Source organism: Microcebus murinus, chromosome 4, assembly GCF_040939455.1.
Source record: "Microcebus murinus isolate Inina chromosome 4, M.murinus_Inina_mat1.0, whole genome shotgun sequence".
NCBI classification, from domain to species: domain Eukaryota; kingdom Metazoa; phylum Chordata; class Mammalia; order Primates; family Cheirogaleidae; genus Microcebus; species Microcebus murinus.
Window position 1 is genome coordinate 21,771,884 of NC_134107.1, and position 16,439 is coordinate 21,788,322.

Genomic DNA, 16,439 nt, shown 5'->3' on the forward strand with positions numbered 1-16,439 from the left:
CCAGATGACCTTGGGCACCTGGTTTTCCCTCACAGGCAGCGGGGGACTCAGTCTCCAGACCGCGGCTGGATGGGCGGCGCGTCCCATCGTGGGCCTGGGAGACCCGGTGCGCACCCCTTCCCCGGCCGGAGCGCGGGAGCGGGGAGCCGAGCGGGTGGGGCGTATTGTCTGCGATGGGCGGGCTCTTCTCTCCCTGGCCGACCCCCGCCAGGCTCCTCTCCTGCGCTTTCCCAGGCCCCGACGGCGCCCCTCCTCTGGGCTGCCGGGTGTCCAACACGCAGCCCCAAGGCTGGAAACTCCCAGCTCTCTGCCCCGACGGACCGGACTGCGGTGGCAGAGCCCACCTCACCCTCCCGTAACCTCCTGCTGGGCCGAGCACGCGCGCCTCCGCGGTCAAACCGCGAGCGGGGCCATGCAAGGGGCGTGAGGTCCCAGACAGGCGCGGACACACCTCGGGGTCCCGGGTGCCTGGTCAGGGCGGAGGCGGGAGCGCTGCCAGACCCGGCTGCCAGCTCCCTCCCCAGCCCGCGAGGGGGCGCCGCGTCCCCATGACAACGCGGACACCCCCACCCCCCCGGAGGGCAGCGCCCCCTGTAAATCAGCACCGGCGACTGTGGGCGGTGCCCTCTCGGTGCCGGAGCTGGGAACTGCTGGCCGGCTCCAGGTAGGGGCACGAGCCGCTAGGGTCTCCGACGCCCCGGGTGGTGACCCCCGCGCGTCGCCGCTGGGTGACCGGCCCGGGGCGGGCGGCGCGGCCCCACCACGATTGGCTGCTTCCCCGTGACATCACGCGGCTCGGGGAAAAGTGCGAGCGTGAGCGCGAGTCGGAGCCACAGCGCCCGGAGCTGCGGGCGGAGCAGGGGCCGCCCCTCGGCACCCCGTCCCCGCCCCCGGCCCACGGCCCGGCCGCCTGCCCCGCCGGCCCGCGGGGCCTCCCTTCTGTCCCGCCGTCTGTCCGGCGCAAGGGGAGGGGGCAGAGGCGGAGGGTAAGTGACTCCGCGGCGGCGCGGGGGCGGGGGGCTCGGTTGGAAGAGAAAGACCTGGGTCTCTGGGACCCTCTGAGGCTCCCTAGAGGCGGGTCCTGCTGGGACGGGGCCGGACCTCTTCAGGGGAGAGCGCGGTGCTGGGAGCGGCGGAGGGCCCGGGGGTGGGGGACCCCGCTGGGAGAAAGGCCCGGGGTCTCTCTGACGCTTCTCCAGGTGCGCCTCCGGGAAGGGATGGGCATTCAGGAGGTCGTGGGTGGGGAATGCCTGCTCACAGCCCCCACGGAGCCAGGGGCAGCCGTCGGGGGGTGGGACCCCGCATTCCAGCCCTCCCACTGGCAGCTCTGCGGGCACTGGAGCCCCAAAGAGCCTTTTTCCCGCCTGTCTCCCCGCCCTCCCTCCCTCTCTCCCCCGCGCTGCCAGCCCACTCCGGCCCATGGAGTCCTCCGTCAACGACCTTGAGCCCCGACGGAAGACACCCCTGCCCGTTCCCAGCACCCCTCCCCCACTCCAGGACTACCCCCCAGCCGTTGCCTTTGCTCTAAGCCTGGGAGATCCAGCCTGTCCAAGCCCCCAACCCCCACTCCCGGCCCCACCGCGGAAGTGTTGGGCACAATGTCGGTGCCTAATCTCCCTGCGTCCCTCTTCCTCCCCTGAACTCTGGAGTCTCCTCTCCCGCCCCAGGGACAGATCTAGAGGCCACAGTCTTCCCAGAGCCCTGGAGTGAACGCCTAAAAATCGAGGACCTACGCCCCAAAGCACCCTGCAGGCGGCCGGAGCACCCCTTCTCCTCTCGTCCGGGGAAGGGAGGGGTCGAGGACCCGGGAAAGCCCGGTGCCCACGCCCAGAGGCTACAGGAACTGCGTGCGGGAGGGTGGAGGGAGGACGGGCCCGGAGAGCCAGGGCCCCCTCGACCGCCGCGGAGACGCGGATGAGCCTCTAGATGGGCCCAGGAGTAAGCCCGAACCCGGCCCTCGACCCCGGCCGACCCCAGTAAGAGAAACCGGGGCCCACTTTGTCCGCTGGGGCTAGACAACGCCTCCGGGGAGTGCAGGGCGAGGAGTGGAGGGGGAGAACCTTACACTCGCCTGACCCAAGCCGGTCCGGGCCGCCGCACCGTGGGCGTACCGCCGGCGCCCTCTCGCCGGGAGACCCGGAGGCTTTTGTAGATAACGCGCCGCCGTAGGGCGCCCCGAGTCCAGCCGGGTCTTCCTCGAGGCCGGGTTGGGCGACTCTCGCAGCGGCCCTCGACAGACAGAAGTCAATCCCAGGCTGGGACTCCGCGCCCCATCTTTGAGGACGGCGCCGACACCTCTGGGCGCCCAGCTAAGACGGTGTCCCCATGTCAGGGGGCCCGTCGCAGCCCGTAGTGTAAGGCCTCCTCGTCTTGCCCCTGCGGCCTTTTTCCACGGCCAGGCGCGATCGGGACGCCGGCTTGTGGCCCGACACTCTGCACTCAGGCAGACAGCTAAGGTCTAGGCTGCGTCTCCCAGCTGGGGTGTTTGAAATGTGACCGGCCGCCCACTGCCTGCACTGCACTTGCCGTGAGCACGAGTTCGCAGGTCCGGAGACACTCGAACCGTGTGCATCCTCCAGGCCACAGCACCCCAGGCACGCACACGCATGCACATGCACGTGTCCACATGGCGCGGCATGCTCACGCGCTCACGGGCACACTGGTATCCGGGCGTGGCGGTGCGCACACACATGCAGACAGCTACTAGCGTCTACTCGCGCTCCCCCGTAATCACACACAAACAGCACTCGCACTCGCGTTCCCACCCACACGTTCCTCGCCGGATGCCGGGTGGAATTCGGGCGCCCTTAACTTTCCCACCCTTGAACCCCGCGCGAAGCCGAGGGCAGCTCCGGGGCGGTGTCTGGAGGGGTCTGGAGAGGGGGCCCCACGTCCCTCCCTTGGGAGGCTCTATATGGGGGCTCCTGAGTATTCGCAGGCGCGTGGGAGTTGAGGGCGCTGGCGGACAGCGGCCGCACGCTCCGGGTCCCGAGCGGGCACCCAGGGACCGACATTGCCATCTAGCGGTGCGCGCAGCCTCCGGTGCTCGCCTCCCCAGATCCCGGGCGGGCCTGAATTCCAGGGAAACGCGCTGGAGGGGACGGCGATCAGTCGGAATGTCTGCGGGTGACCCGGAGAGGTCCAGAGAGGCGGAGTCGTGGAGACACCGAGCCTCGCTTTGTCTGCAGCTGGCAGCTCCTTCAAACAGGCCTTAAGAACAGGACTTGAACCACCTGCCATCCAATTGTACCGGCTCAGAAGTCTCTTGTCTTCTGGGAAAACTTAAGTCAGGGAGCCAGCGGGAATTGGCAGGGGATTGTACCCAAGCCTCACATAATGGTCCCCAGGCGTGTGGGTTTGGGGACGGGAGAGATCAGAGGCCTCTCTGAGCAGTAGCACCTTGGAGTTAAGAAGGCTGCTCCGGGGTTCTAACCCTTGCCCCTGGGGTGACTTTGGGCAAGTTAAATAACACCATCTTCATCTATAAGAGGATATTTACGTCTGTAAAATGAGGATACTAATAGTACCTACCCTTTCAGACTGTTGTAAGGATTAAACCAGATAATCTTTACCAAAGGCTCAGAGAGATTCCTTACTCATAGTTAACACTCAATAAACACGAGCTATTATGTTTTCTTATTTAGCACCTCTAGACCATTTGTTATTATCCCACCTGCCTGTGTCCTGGCCCTGGGAGGCTAAAGTGAGAGTTCCCTTGGGGCTGGCTGATCACTCCTGCCCACTTTGTCCCTGCCCGCACACCCGGGGGCTGGTGGAGGAGGGCAGCCTTTCCGTGCTGGGGGCGACTGTCCTCCCAGCACAGAGTGTGATGGCTCAGCTTCCACTTGAGAGGCTCTCAGAGCTGAACGGGGCTGTCAGAGGCCCTGAGAGAGGGTGGTATCTGGTCTTTGCCCTTGACTCACTGTTTGACCTTGGGAGGTGGCACCACCTGCTCTCAGCCTCTCTCCTCCTATGAACCAAGGATGTAGAACAGGAGAACTATCAGGCTGGGTCTGAGATGGTGGAGTTGGGGGACCAGGGTCAGCCTTGGGAGGTGACCCTGGCACTTGGCCCCAGCCTGCAGAGCATTTTCCTGTTCAGGTGTAGAGATCTAGGAATCAGTGCGCTGCTGGTCCCTGGAGCAGCTGTGGAGGCCATCCCGAGACAGGGTCCTCGCTATCTTGCAAATGAGAGGCGGTGCAGGAAGGTGGGGTGGCTTGTGTCAGGCCACACAGCTAGAGCCCAGGCTGCGGGGCTGCGGGCCCTCTCTGTCGCGCACAGACGCACAGAGCTGCGTATGTCTGCGACCATGCCTGCTGGGCTGGCGTGGCTGTGATGGGCCCGTGTGCGTATGTGGAGCGGGGTGTGTGTTGGCGGGTGTGAAGGAGGCTGGCTGAGCGGCTGCCCTGGCACAGAGCTCCGGCGTGGGCCTCCCTCACATGTAGGGAAGAGGAAGAGGGGCAGGAGAGCTGGCAGGGAGCCTGGGTGGGAGGGAGGGCAGGCTGGGAGGGGCCTTGTGCCTGGGGACCCCAGCTGGGGAGGGGCAGGGATAGGCTCAGGGGCTGACCAGAGGCTCCCCACAGCCCTTCTCTGCCTCCAGGGACAATCCTTACACGGTGGGTTCCCAGTCGGGCCTCAGTTGCCTCTCCGGAGCTGACATCCCCCGGCTGCCCCTACACTCCCCACCCCAGTCCCAGGCCCTGACGCTGGAGCTGAGGGCTCAGGAAAGGGGATGCCACAGCCGCAGGTCCCTCCCTGAGCCTCTCCCGCAAGGCACTGTCCTTGAGGTGCCAGCTCCATGCCATCCCCCTCTCCCGCCACATACTTATCCCCACCAGCAACATGTCAAGAGCTGCGGAACCTTGGTCAGGTTATTTAACATCTCTGTGCCTCAGCTTCCTCATCTGTAAGTAGTTAAAAATAATAATAATAATAATAACAGTATCTACCTCACAAGTTTGTTTTGAGGATGAAATGAGTTAATGCTATGAAAAGTGTGGAAATTGCCAGCACTTAGTAGACGATACATGTTAGCGGCTAATATAGACTCTCGTATTATTGTCTTTGTCTCCAGAGCCTTTTGTAGGGACAGGAGAGCAGGTCCCCTGGGAACGTGTTGAGAATGACAGAGTGGGTGAATGGATGGACACCTCTCACATGCTGGGGGCCTCTGGGACCACCCGTCCCCTCCGCCTCTCCCGGCCTCTACCCACACTGGCCTCTGCCCAGGCCTTGCACGAGTCTCTGGGCCTTTGCTCTTGCCATTGCCCTTGGCGGGACCACACTCTGCAGCTCGTCATGTGGCTGCCTCCTCCTCGTCACCCAGACGACCCGCTGTGCGAGGCCTTCCCCAATCAGCCGGCCAGGAGGCATCGCTGTCCTGTCTTCTGACTCATCAGCCGTCACCCCGCCTTATTTCTTTCTAGTGCTCTCTTTGTTGCGCACGTGTTTGCTCGTCTCCCCCAGATAAGATGGGGACCGTGTGCGTCTCGTGCACCTCTGCAGCCCAGCACCTAGGCAGTGCTTGGCACCTAGTAGGCCCTTGAAAAATGTTGAATGAATGGACGAATGAGGGAGGATGGGCCAGAGTTCTCTGAAGTCTGCTAGATGATGTTCCTCTGTCACCTTGACCCCAGGCTACCTGCGCAGCACCCCTTGTCGTCTTCAGCAGTTCACCCCTTTTCTCTCCTTCCTCCGCCAGACGCTGCCGTCCACCACGCCCACCAACATGGCCAACTTCACGCCCGTCAACGGCAGCTCAGGCAACCAGTCCGTGCGCCTGGTCACGTCAAGCCACAACCGCTACGAGACAGTGGAGATGGTATTCATCGCCACCGTGACAGGCTCGCTGAGCCTGGTAACTGTCGTGGGCAACATCCTGGTGATGCTGTCCATCAAGGTCAACAGGCAGCTGCAGACAGTCAACAACTACTTCCTGTTCAGCCTGGCCTGCGCCGATCTCATCATCGGCGCTTTCTCTATGAACCTCTACACCGTGTACATCATCAAGGGGTACTGGCCGCTGGGCGCCGTGGTCTGTGACCTGTGGCTAGCCCTGGACTACGTGGTGAGCAATGCCTCGGTCATGAACCTTCTCATTATCAGCTTTGACCGCTACTTCTGCGTCACCAAGCCCCTCACCTACCCCGCCCGGCGCACCACCAAGATGGCAGGCCTCATGATTGCCGCTGCCTGGGTCCTGTCCTTCGTGCTCTGGGCGCCTGCCATCTTGTTCTGGCAGTTTGTGGTGGGCAAGCGGACAGTGCCTGACAACCAGTGCTTCATCCAGTTCCTGTCCAACCCGGCCGTGACCTTCGGCACAGCCATCGCTGCCTTCTACCTGCCCGTGGTCATCATGACGGTGCTCTACATCCACATCTCCCTGGCCAGCCGCAGCCGGGTCCACAAGCACCGGCCCGAAGGCCCAAAGGAGAAGAAGGCCAAGACCCTGGCCTTCCTCAAGAGTCCCCTGATGAAGCAGAGTGTCAAGAAACCGCCACCAGGAGAAGCCGCCCGGGAAGAGCTGCGCAACGGGAAGTTCGAGGAGGCTCCTCCGCCGGCCCTGCCCCCGCCGCCACGCCCAGTGGCCGACAAGGACACTTCCAATGAGTCCAGCTCAGGCAGTGCCACACAGAACACCAAGGAGCGACCACCCACAGAGCTGTCGACCACAGAGGCCACCACACCTGCCATGCCTGTCCCTCCCCTGCAGCCACGGGCCCTCAACCCGGCCTCAAAATGGTCCAAGATCCAGATTGTGACGAAGCAGACAGGCAATGAGTGTGTGACAGCCATCGAGATCGTGCCTGCCACGCCAGCTGGCATGCGTCCTGCGGCCAACGTGGCCCGCAAGTTTGCCAGCATTGCTCGCAACCAGGTGCGAAAGAAGCGGCAGATGGCAGCCCGGGAGCGCAAGGTGACCCGGACCATCTTTGCCATTCTGCTGGCCTTCATCCTCACCTGGACGCCCTACAACGTCATGGTCCTGGTGAACACCTTCTGCCAGAGCTGCATCCCTGACACAGTGTGGTCCATCGGCTACTGGCTCTGCTACGTGAACAGCACCATCAACCCTGCCTGCTACGCTCTCTGCAACGCCACTTTTAAAAAGACCTTCCGGCACCTGCTGCTATGCCAGTATCGTAACATTGGCACTGCCAGGTAGGCAGCAGGGGTGCCCTAGGAGGTGCTGGTGTCGCGTGTGTGCGCTGGGGGACCACGTGGCTCACAGGCTGTAGGGGAAGAGTTGGTGGCACCACTCTGGGTTCATGTTTGCTGAAGAGAACCGAGGTCTCCAAGGCCCCTTGGGGCTCAAGAGGCTCTGGCTGGATTCAGAAACCAGATCTGTGCTCGGGCTGAGGCAGCTCTGAACTGGGACCGCCTGGCCCATCTCTGTCGCCGTGCTTCAGGGAGCTGGGGGCACTGGCCTGGCTAGGCATCTGCCCCACTGTGACCAACCATCAGCATAGCTGAGAGAATGGACATCTGGAGGGCAGCCGAAGCCCAGGGCCTCCTCCAGAAGAGCAAAGGGACCGCATTCCTGGGGTTCCAGCTTGGGGCCAGCACTTGGGGAAGGAGGCTCAGGAGGGGCGTAGGATGAGGTCCCGCATTTTGCTGTAATCGGTGCTTTCTGCCCCTGCACCCCTGCATGTAGGCTCAGCCCCCTCTCCCCACGTCCCACTCTGGGGCAGAAATCTCTTGCTGCAGCTACTCAGCCAGGCTGTGGGTGCATGGGTGTGGGGGTGGGCATGCCGGAGGCCAGGCAGAGTGGGCTGTGCCCCCCACCCCCTGCAGCACTGCCCCTGTCACCTCAGGATGGGGCAGCTGGGAGGTCAGGGACTCACACTCAGGAACTGAGGTCTAGCCTTCTGTAGTTCCAGGCTGAGCCGAGTGACCTACCTTGTCCTGGAGGACCCTTTTCCCCAGGAGAGGGCCTGTCCTAGGTCACAGCTAGGGTGGGGCTATGGTGGGCAGTGTTCCCATCCACCGTCCCCAAACCTCTCCCCCTCTGGCCTCTGCTGGGCAGAGGCCTGGGGCACAAGGGCACAAGGAAAGGGGGAACCTGTTGACGGGTACAAGCTTCAGTGACAGTAGGGGCAGTGGTGCGGGCAAGCAGCCCCGGGGGTCTATGCTCCCCAGTGGGCAGAACCTTCCCGATTAGCGCTGGGTTGGACCAAAAGACCTTCGACTGGGTAAGAGCAAGATGGGCACATCAGCTCCAGTGAGTCATCGGTTTGGTTCCCTTCCCCAGCCCTGGTGAGGTCCCCGGGAGAGAAGAGGGCTGAAAGGCTTAGGGACTTGATCAGGGGCACCCTTCCTGGGCCCTGGAAGAAATTTTCACAAATGTTCTGCTTTTTCCATGAGCTCTGGGAGCACTCACCACCAAGCCCCCAGACCCCTAAACCCACCAGTCCCTACAGGCTCATCTTTCCCCCCACATTCCTACCCCCAAACAAATTTCCACAGCAAACTCCCTGGGAAGGGGCTTTTATATATTAAAAAAGAAAAGCTTTTATTGGGAAAAGAAGTTGGTTTATTTGTTTCTTAGTAATGGTATCATTGTGGGGAAGAACAAAAGGGGGTACTGGGAAGGAAATCCCTTTGGGGGGGCTCGAGCTTCCCAGAATCCCTTGCCCCTCCCCACTGTGGGCACTTGGGGTGGGGGTGGGCAGTGAGCGGGAAGAGGCAGGGCATGATTGATAAAGCTAAGAGTAGACAAAAGGCACTGGTAGGTCAGATCTCCGGCCTGTGGGGAGGGCAGGGCCAGGCCCCAGGTAAAGCCAGGTGCTCCTTGGCATCGAGGCCTGGTTTTTAGTCCTTCCCCTTCCCTTTCTTGGCTGTAAAACAAGAAAGAAATACCACATTAGCAGTTAGGGTGACCCAGTAGAGACCCCCACTACACAAACACTAACATAAAGAGAAGAAAATTCTACCCTCTAGTGGTCTTTGATCAACTGACCAGGAAGCAGGTGGGATGGGGCAGCCATTATGGTGCTGGACATTCTCAACACCCCTCTGGGTTCCTATTTTCACTTGAGACCAGAAAACCAGTCCCAGTCCTGGTCACAACAGGCTAAACAGCCTCAGGCCCCTCACCTGAGAGGCCAGCAGATTCACCTCTGCCCTGTTGGCTTCTCTGGGCTGAGTCAGGAATGAGCTAAGTGAGGCAGCAGTGAAATCTTTCCTGTTCTAGAAAGGCTGGAGGGGACCAAACGCGCCCTCCAGCTGAAGAGCTGACAAAGGCAAGCCCTTCCAGGACAATTTTCCTGGCTCTTACCCCAAATGCTCCAATAGAACAATTTGAGTGTGTCCCTACTTGGGACAGAGAGGATTTATCTCCTCAGCACCTTCTGTGGGCCACCTCTTGCATGTGTCTCTAAGATTTTTCCAGACTCTGGAGTAGTGTCAAGAAGTCACTGGCCAGGACCCAAAACTTCAGGTTTAACCATTCCCCTCGCAGGTGGGGGGCAGCCCTTTGTGACAGCCCCACCCTTGCCCCCCTTGCTGACCTTTGGCCTTGGCTTTGGTCTTGGGGGTGCAGGGCTTGGTCACGCGGATGGTCTCCTGGCACTGGGCATTGTAGCGCGCCTTCTTCAGGGTGCCTTGGCGGACTTTGGTGCCTGTGCCCCCATCACACGCCCCCCAGCTCTCAAACTTGTATTTGCAGTCGGCTGGCGGAAGAGTGGCCCCGTCAGAGCCAGGCGGCCTGTGGCCTCGCTCCACATGTCTGCCCAGGTTCCCGTGCGGCGGTGGCCCCTCTCCTGCCCTCCGCCTGCGTCCCACCTCACCTCCAAACTCTTTCTTCCAGTTGCAGGGCACCCTGCAGCGGCTGCGCTGGGTCTGGGTCCCGCAGGTGCCCTCGCGGAAGCCCACGCCGCAGTCCTTGCTGCTGGGGGTGCAGGGCCCCCAGGTCCACTCCGCGCACTCGCTCCCAGGGCCGCCCTTCTTCACCTTGTCTGCAAAGCGTGGGGAACAGAACTCAGGGCCCGGGTGGGGCGCGGGGAGACTCCCTAGGGACCGCCTTACTGGGGTTCCGGGCTCCGGGCCTCACATGCCCGTCCCCAGCCCTCCTTCAAGCAGCCCCCCATCACCTTTCTTTTTGGCCACCGCGGAGGTGAGCGCCAGCAGGGCGAGGAGGGTGAGGAGGAAGAAGCCTCGGTGCTGCATCCTGGGGGGAGAGCACGGGTCAGAGTCCCTCGCCTGTCCCCTTCCCCACTGGGGGCCGCGTGCCTGGACTTCCCACCCCAGCTCGCCCCATTTTCCAGGCCCAAGAGTCGGACCGCTAAGGGGGTGGCCCCTCGCTGCTAGTTGGGGCGCCCCGCCGGGAGGCGCCTCCCTGGGGGATGCCAGGAGCCCAGGGCGCAGCTCAGCCCCCCACCCCCGCCTCCAGGCCCGGGTCGGCAGCGGCCAGGCCGGCGAGGGGCAGCCGCGCGCCCTCCACCGCACCGCGCGCTCACTCGCTCGCCGCCCGCGCTCCTTCGCTCCCTCCCGCGCCGGCCGGTCCCGTCCCGCTCCGGCCGCCGCGGCCCCTTTTGTCTCCAGAACCGGTCTGAGCCGGTCACATGGGCCCCCGCCCCTTCTCCGCCCCCCACCCCACCAAGGGCCCGCCCCGCCCCCTCCCCTCAAACCCGCACCGCCCCCCGACCCGGGCGTCCCCGCCTCCGCCCCCGCCCTGCGCCCCCGGCGCCGCAGCTCCGGCTTCTGGGCGCGTCGCTCCACCGGAGCCCCCGCCCTCGGGACCCGGGTTCTCCTGGCTGCCCATCCTCTGAGCCCGGCTCTCCCGCGCCCAGGCCTCCGTTCCGCCCCAGCACACGCTGCCCCGGCCCAGTCTCGGGCTCCCCCGGCTCCCGCCCTCGGGCCCGTCCCGGGCCGTCCCCTTTCCTTGCAGACGCCAGCGGCCCGACCGCTTTTGGGCTGCAGCTCCCCTAGCCTGCAGCGGAGCCTTAGATGGGGACCAGAAGGGGCACTGAGGGTGGGTCACCGGCGCCCAGGGCCTGTCTCACCCTGTCGGGGCCCGCGTCCCCTCCCATGGCCTACTTGGCCCCCCAGCGCCCCTCGGGTCGTTGCATCCAGTGGGCAGGGAGATGCTGTGCTGTGTTGGGGGGAGCCCGGAGAAGGCCGGGGGCTGGGGTGGGGCGCGGCGCAGAGGGAGCCAGCGCTATCTAGGAGCGCGGGGTGGAGGGGCGATGGGGGCCGTGGGGGAGGAGCCCGCAGCCTGGAATGGGTGAAGCTTGGAGCTTGACAACAGCAGTCTGAGAAGTTCCAGACCCGGCCTCCGTGGCGGCTGAGATGCCACCCCTCTGACCCCGGGGCCTCAGGCCCACCTCCCGCTCTCCCTAACAGGGAAAGCAGCCGAGGCCTGGGGGAGGGGGCGTGCTCAAGGCCACAGGGGCCATTGGGCCACCGACAGGCCTCGCCCTCGCCCCACCTCTCTTTCACTTTCATTGTTAGCGTCCCCGCGGGAAGCGGGAAGCGGAGGAAATCGGCTCCGCCCCCGGCCCCAATGAGGGAGGCAGCCGGGCAGAGGTCAGGAACCAGGCAGGCCCAGGACCCCACCCCAGGCTGGAACGCCCACACCCCCCAGGAAAGGGTCCTGGGTCCAGTGTCCAGTCCCCCACCCTCAGGATAACCCAGCAGCCCCTGCTGCTTCTAGAAGACCTCTCCCGCAAAAGAAGAAAAGCAGAAAGGAAAAAAAAATCCGCTTTACTGAGTCACACCCAGCTGTAAACATGTCACCATGAGACCCCCCCCACCCCAGGCCCCACAGTCCACGAGGAAATGACCGGGTAATGGGGAGGGTCAGGGGCGGGAGCCAAGCGGGCAGCGGCAGGCAGATGCAGCAGGCTTGGAGTTTCCGGAGGAGCCCCGGGGACGGTGGGTCAGGCGGGAGAGGGGGCTGGGTGCCCTGAGACCAGGTGCCCGAGGAAGCCTCTTCCTGAAGGCCTCCCTCCCTCTCCAGCCCCTGAAGTCCTCAGAGTGCATCTGCTGCGGTGAGGGTGAGGCCGCCCTGAAGTGGCCCTGCCCTGGTCCCTTCCAAAGGCCTGTCCAGCCCAGCCATTTCCTGTTCCCCCGTGAGCCTCCGGGTCCGGCTGGGGCTTCAGGGGGACAGGCGAGACCCCCAGCTCCTCAGAGTCCAGCCCTAGGTCTGGGCGGCTCCTCAGGGGGCAGCACGGGGCTCCTTCCCTGGGGCATGGGTCCCCCCGTGGCCATCTGACTGGAATGTGGCAGTGAGGTGGGCAAGGAGGGAGCTCATCCTCTGGCCCGACTGTCCCTCCTACTGCCCAGGGGGGCCTTCCAGCTACACGGCTGTCTCCTGGTCCTCCCGCTGGATCATCTGGTAGTGCTGCCGGTTCTCCAGGTAGGCGGCCAGCTCTGTGTCCTGAGCCTTCTCCGCTCGCTGCCGGGGAGTGTCGCCCTGAATGAGGGCAGAGCGGTGGTCAGCAGGGGACCCGAGTCTTGTGGCCCCTCACAGGCTTCAGAGAGGGCAGGGAAGGCCTCGCTGGCCCAGCTCCCGGCCTGCTGGCTCAAGTTTCTCTGGACCGTGTGAACGGAAGGACAGCAGGACAGCTTCCACTTCCCAGGGGCAGCCCCGCCCCAAGTTTGGGAAAGGCTCCCTGCCCCTGCCCTGCTCACCTGCTGGTCTGTCTTCATGAGCGAGGCCCCGGCCTCCACGATGTAGTGGCAGATGGTACGCTGGCCCAGGGCCGCCGCCTGGTGCAGACAGGTCTCCCCGCTGGGGGAGCAGGGGCTGGGTGTGGACCCCATCTGGTCCTCTGGGCCCGCCCGGCTCCCAAGGGTCATCAGAAAGGACAGGAAGTTCGGGCCAGGAGATGAAAGACATGGCTAGGAAGAGTTTACGGGCTCTGGCCTGACCAAATGGGAGGGACTGGAGGAAGACAGGGTGGTTTCCAGGGTAACCAGGTCCTGCACTGCCCAAATACTCACTTTTCCTCCACTGCATCAAGGATCTCTGAGGGAGCTAGAGGAGGGTGGGGGGGGGTGGTCAGAAAGGCCCAGCAGCCTCCCATCCTCCCGCCTTGGCCCCTAACCCTGGGCCCCAGTAGCACAGCTCACCGTGGTCCAGCAGGTAGCGGACCACTTCCTTGCTGCCGGTGCTGACCGCGTGGTGGAGGAGCGTGCGGCTCCGCTCGTCCCGGTGCATGAGGTCACCCCCAGCTCGGTGTAGCTCCTGGAGCTGAGGGCAGGAGGCAGGGCAGGGCTGGGCCTCCAAGCGCCACCCTTCCTCTTCCCCTAGCTCTCACACAGGCCACAGGCATGTACACCTTGTCACTGGAGAGACAAGGGCCTCTCTCACCCCGGGCTCCCCTGTAGCACTGACAGCCAAGCCCTGCAGCTAGTGGTTCCTTCTAAGACTCGCTCCTTTCTGAGCACTGGGGAGAGGCAGCCCCTACTGGGAGAAATCTATCGTGGCCTGGACAGAGATGGGGCAAGGTGGAGTGGGACGATCACTGTGGGAGCCCCACAGAGCGCTGGCGATGACAGATGATGGCACCTAAGCAGGTCAGCTCCTGGCCCAATGCAGAGGCCCCACTCCCCAGGCCTGAGGGTGCTGCCCAGGGGAGGAGGCTGGAGCCCTGGAGCTGGTACCTTACAGAAGTCGTTCCTCTTGGCAGCCTCAATCAGCTCTTCACCTGCACAGAACACCTGCCTGTTACTCTGCGGGCGGAGGCCCGGGCTCGTGCTGGCGCACAGACACACGTGGGACACGTCACAGGTATGTGCAGAGAAGTGTGCCTGCCAGGGCCAGTGTGCCGGGGCCGGGCTGCCACGTAGGCGTGACCACGTGGAGTGGCAGCTGTGTGTGTGCGAGGCTGTGTGCGGGCCCTGCCCCACCCTGCTGAGCCTCACGCCTCTGACCGGGCGGAAAGGGGGGGCCCTGGTGGGAGAGGCCTCACCTTGGGGGGGGGCAGCATCCCCTGGCAGTGACCTGCAAATAGAGCAGGATGAGATGTGACTGGCGACAGCACAGGCCCAGCTGGTGTCCCTCCCCAGCCCCGACTGGGGTGTCTTTCATTCTTCCAGCAGTTTATTGAGCGCCTACTACATACCAAGTGCTAGTCTAGGCACTGGAGATACAGCAGGGGGCAGATGGAGAACTGGCTCTCACGGAGCTTACATTCTAGCGTAGGGAGACACGCGAGTCAACAAATAAATAAGGTGTCCTGAGAGCAGAACGGGGCAGTGCAGGGGACAGTCTAAGGGAGAGTGGCCGCTTCATGTGGCATTCTGGGGAAGACCTCTCAGAGGGGGACACAGCCCAGCTGAGACTGGAATGGAGGGCAGCAGGGACAAAAGTCCTGGGGAAGGCCAACCTGAGACCTCAAAGGACCAAGGGACGTGAGTGAGGCTGGACTGTGGGGTGGGGCACAGGCCACTCCCATCTGGCTGGGAGGCCAGGGACAGCCAGGCCCAGGCTGAGCCCAATGCCGTGACTGGTGCTGAGGAGAACCCAGGACTGAGGGCTGCTGGCAGAGAAGGCTCTGGGCTAGGGACGGGCCTGCTCCCACCTGCATTTTCAGGAGGCCACCGGGCCAGAGGGGCATGGATGAATGCGGGGAGTCCAGGAGCTGGGGCCAGGGCGTGCTGGCTTGGGCAGGCTAGCAGCCGTGAGTGAGGGAGTGCTTGGGGGTGCGGGGAGGGTTGCTAGGACCTGAAGGGTAAGGTGGGACACGGGGAGGAGAGGGGTCTGGCAGGGAGCCCGGGTCTATGGCCTGAGCAGCAGCGTGAGGTGAGGCCAGGGGCTCTTCAGGGAGGCTTTGGCCAGGTTCAGGCTGATGCCATTTAGTCACCCAGGTGGAGGGGCTGGGGCTGAAAGCCAGGGATAGCGGGGCCAGGGCACCGGGACTCACCGGGGCGTGGGAGAGCAGGGTGAGGTGGGGAGAGGGGAAGTGGGGGTTGGGAGGTCAGGCCGGGCAGATGCCCCCAGCAGCTCAGGGTCCAGGATATAAATCTCGTCCTGCGCAATCTCAGTCACGTAGTTGAGGTGTTCCTGTGAGGGGAGGTCGGGCTGGTGTCAGGGGCAGTGCTAAGGGGCGGCGAGGCTGGCAGACCTGAGGAGCCCAGGCCATGAGCATGAACTCGAGGGAAGCAGCCAGGCAAGAGCCCCTGCCCGCCCTCTTCCCCTCCTGTCCGTTCCTGCTACCCCTGCCCAGTGCCTGGCCGCTGTACTGGCCCCTGCAGTCTTGCCCCACTGCCAAGCCTTCACTGTGGTGCTCTGGCGTCTGGCCAGGGGTGCCTTCTCTGTCTACCTGGATAGCACTGTGCTTCGAGGCCCTCCCGCCCACCCAGCAAGCCTTTTCTGGGTACATCAGCTCCCTTTTCTATTGGCGCCATCCCCGCACACTCCAGCCTGGAGGGCAGGGCCACGCTCTGAGGACATAGCCAAGTGTGGACGCACTGTGGGATGTGTGGACAGGAGGACAGAGGTGAGCCCGTCTGTGGAGCTAACAGGGAGGTCTTCCCAGGAGGGGTGACTTGGGGCTACAAAGCCAGCTGCGGCTAGAGCAGGCCTGCGAGCACTCACCTGGGCGCGGTCGATCCTGTAGAAGCGGCTGGCAGTGGTGGCTGCGGAAGAGAGGGCTGGCTGAGGAGGGAGGTCTCGCCCAGGCCCAGGTCCTCTGCTGCCCCACCCCAGGTTCCCCAGGGAGGGTGCAGGACAGAGCCTCAGAGGACTGCCAGGGGCTGACCCTTCAGAGCAGACTCACCATCCAGGAAGCACCACTTAGGGGACAGTTTCTGGCACGTAGGAGACTTGGCTCCAGCACCATCGGGTTCCTGCTGAGAGACACAAAGGCCAAGCTGGGAGGGAGGGAACTTGGAGCAGGTTGGAGCAGCATGGAGGCGGCCCCCAAGGGCAGGCTCACTTGGGGAGGACAAGTCCAGGCCTCGCTTCCCACCACCCTCTCAGCCGGCACCCAGGAAGGCTCCTGCCCCCGTCCCTTACCTGCTGGAGCCTCTCGATGTGGGCGCGGCAGAGCTCCAGGTCGCTGTCTCCGGGGACCACCACAGTGCCCAGTGGCACAGCTTGAAGACAAAGCAGCTGTCAGCAGCGAGCTACAGCCACCCCTCTACGCTCAGGGGGCCCTGCAGCTCCTCAGCCGCCTGCCCCAGCCCTGTTGCCACTCACAAGCCTCCTTGAGCTGCTCCTTGTCATAATGCAGGGCCTCGTAGTCGTGCATGCTGACCCTGCTCACTTGGATCCGCAGCTGCTCGGGCACCGGCTGCTGGCTGTCGGGCAAGGCCGGAAAGAGGGGACTCAGCAAGGGCAGAGCCGGTCCTTGGCCAGGCAGCAAACCAAGTCCTGAGAGGACGTCCTGCCCCGCTCCCAACAGCCCTGGGCAGAGGGACTGCCAGCCCCCTTTTAAGGGTGAGGAAATGAAGGCCCAATGGGGGCCGAGTCTGGCCTTAGCGCCCACGGC

General features: G+C 63.9%; 3 protein-coding genes across 13 annotated transcripts in view; 1 reads left to right on the top strand and 2 right to left on the bottom strand.

Annotated features, from left to right (window-relative positions):
- The first annotated feature begins 902 nt into the window (after positions 1–902).
- CHRM4 (cholinergic receptor muscarinic 4) lies at positions 903–8,493 on the top strand. Its single transcript, XM_012790013.3, has 2 exons — positions 903–986; positions 5,702–8,493. The coding sequence occupies exon 2, from the start codon at positions 5,729–5,731 to the stop codon at positions 7,163–7,165; it is 1,437 nt and encodes a 478-aa protein (XP_012645467.1). The 5' UTR covers positions 903–986; positions 5,702–5,728; the 3' UTR covers positions 7,166–8,493.
- A 17-nt stretch (positions 8,494–8,510) lies between these two features.
- Positions 8,511–11,099, bottom strand: MDK (midkine). 2 transcript variants are annotated; one of them, XM_012790024.3, is made up of 5 exons: positions 11,038–11,099; positions 10,092–10,168; positions 9,789–9,956; positions 9,510–9,671; positions 8,511–8,837 (listed from the first exon to the last, which is right to left on the bottom strand). In XM_012790024.3, the coding sequence occupies exons 1-5, from the start codon at positions 11,067–11,069 to the stop codon at positions 8,812–8,814; spliced, it is 465 nt and encodes a 154-aa protein (XP_012645478.1). In that variant the 5' UTR covers positions 11,070–11,099; the 3' UTR covers positions 8,511–8,811. The 2 variants fall into 2 exon arrangements, with proteins under 2 accessions (XP_012645478.1, XP_012645487.1); XM_012790033.2 differs by lacking the exon at positions 11,038–11,099 and adding an exon at positions 10,458–10,583.
- A 588-nt stretch (positions 11,100–11,687) lies between these two features.
- The window catches only part of DGKZ (diacylglycerol kinase zeta), a 42,183-nt gene continuing 37,431 nt past the window's right edge, over positions 11,688–16,439 (bottom strand). For 6 of the 10 annotated variants that reach the window (XM_012789911.2, XM_012789955.1, XM_012789947.2 and 3 more), the window contains 11 exons: positions 16,148–16,248; positions 15,965–16,044; positions 15,726–15,795; positions 15,545–15,585; positions 14,871–15,010; positions 13,917–13,948; positions 13,609–13,652; positions 13,075–13,195; positions 12,946–12,979; positions 12,634–12,733; positions 11,688–12,415 (listed from right to left, as the gene is read on the bottom strand). In XM_012789911.2, coding sequence (XP_012645365.1) covers positions 12,299–12,415; positions 12,634–12,733; positions 12,946–12,979; positions 13,075–13,195; positions 13,609–13,652; positions 13,917–13,948; positions 14,871–15,010; positions 15,545–15,585; positions 15,726–15,795; positions 15,965–16,044; positions 16,148–16,248 — 880 coding nt within the window. In that variant the 3' untranslated portion in view covers positions 11,688–12,298. Of the gene's footprint in view, positions 12,416–12,633; positions 12,734–12,945; positions 12,980–13,074; positions 13,196–13,608; positions 13,653–13,916; positions 13,949–14,870; positions 15,011–15,544; positions 15,586–15,725; positions 15,799–15,964; positions 16,045–16,147; positions 16,249–16,439 lie in introns of all 10 variants that reach the window. The other 4 variants (XM_020286496.2, XM_012789931.2, XM_012789893.3 and 1 more) reach the window with 1 other exon arrangement.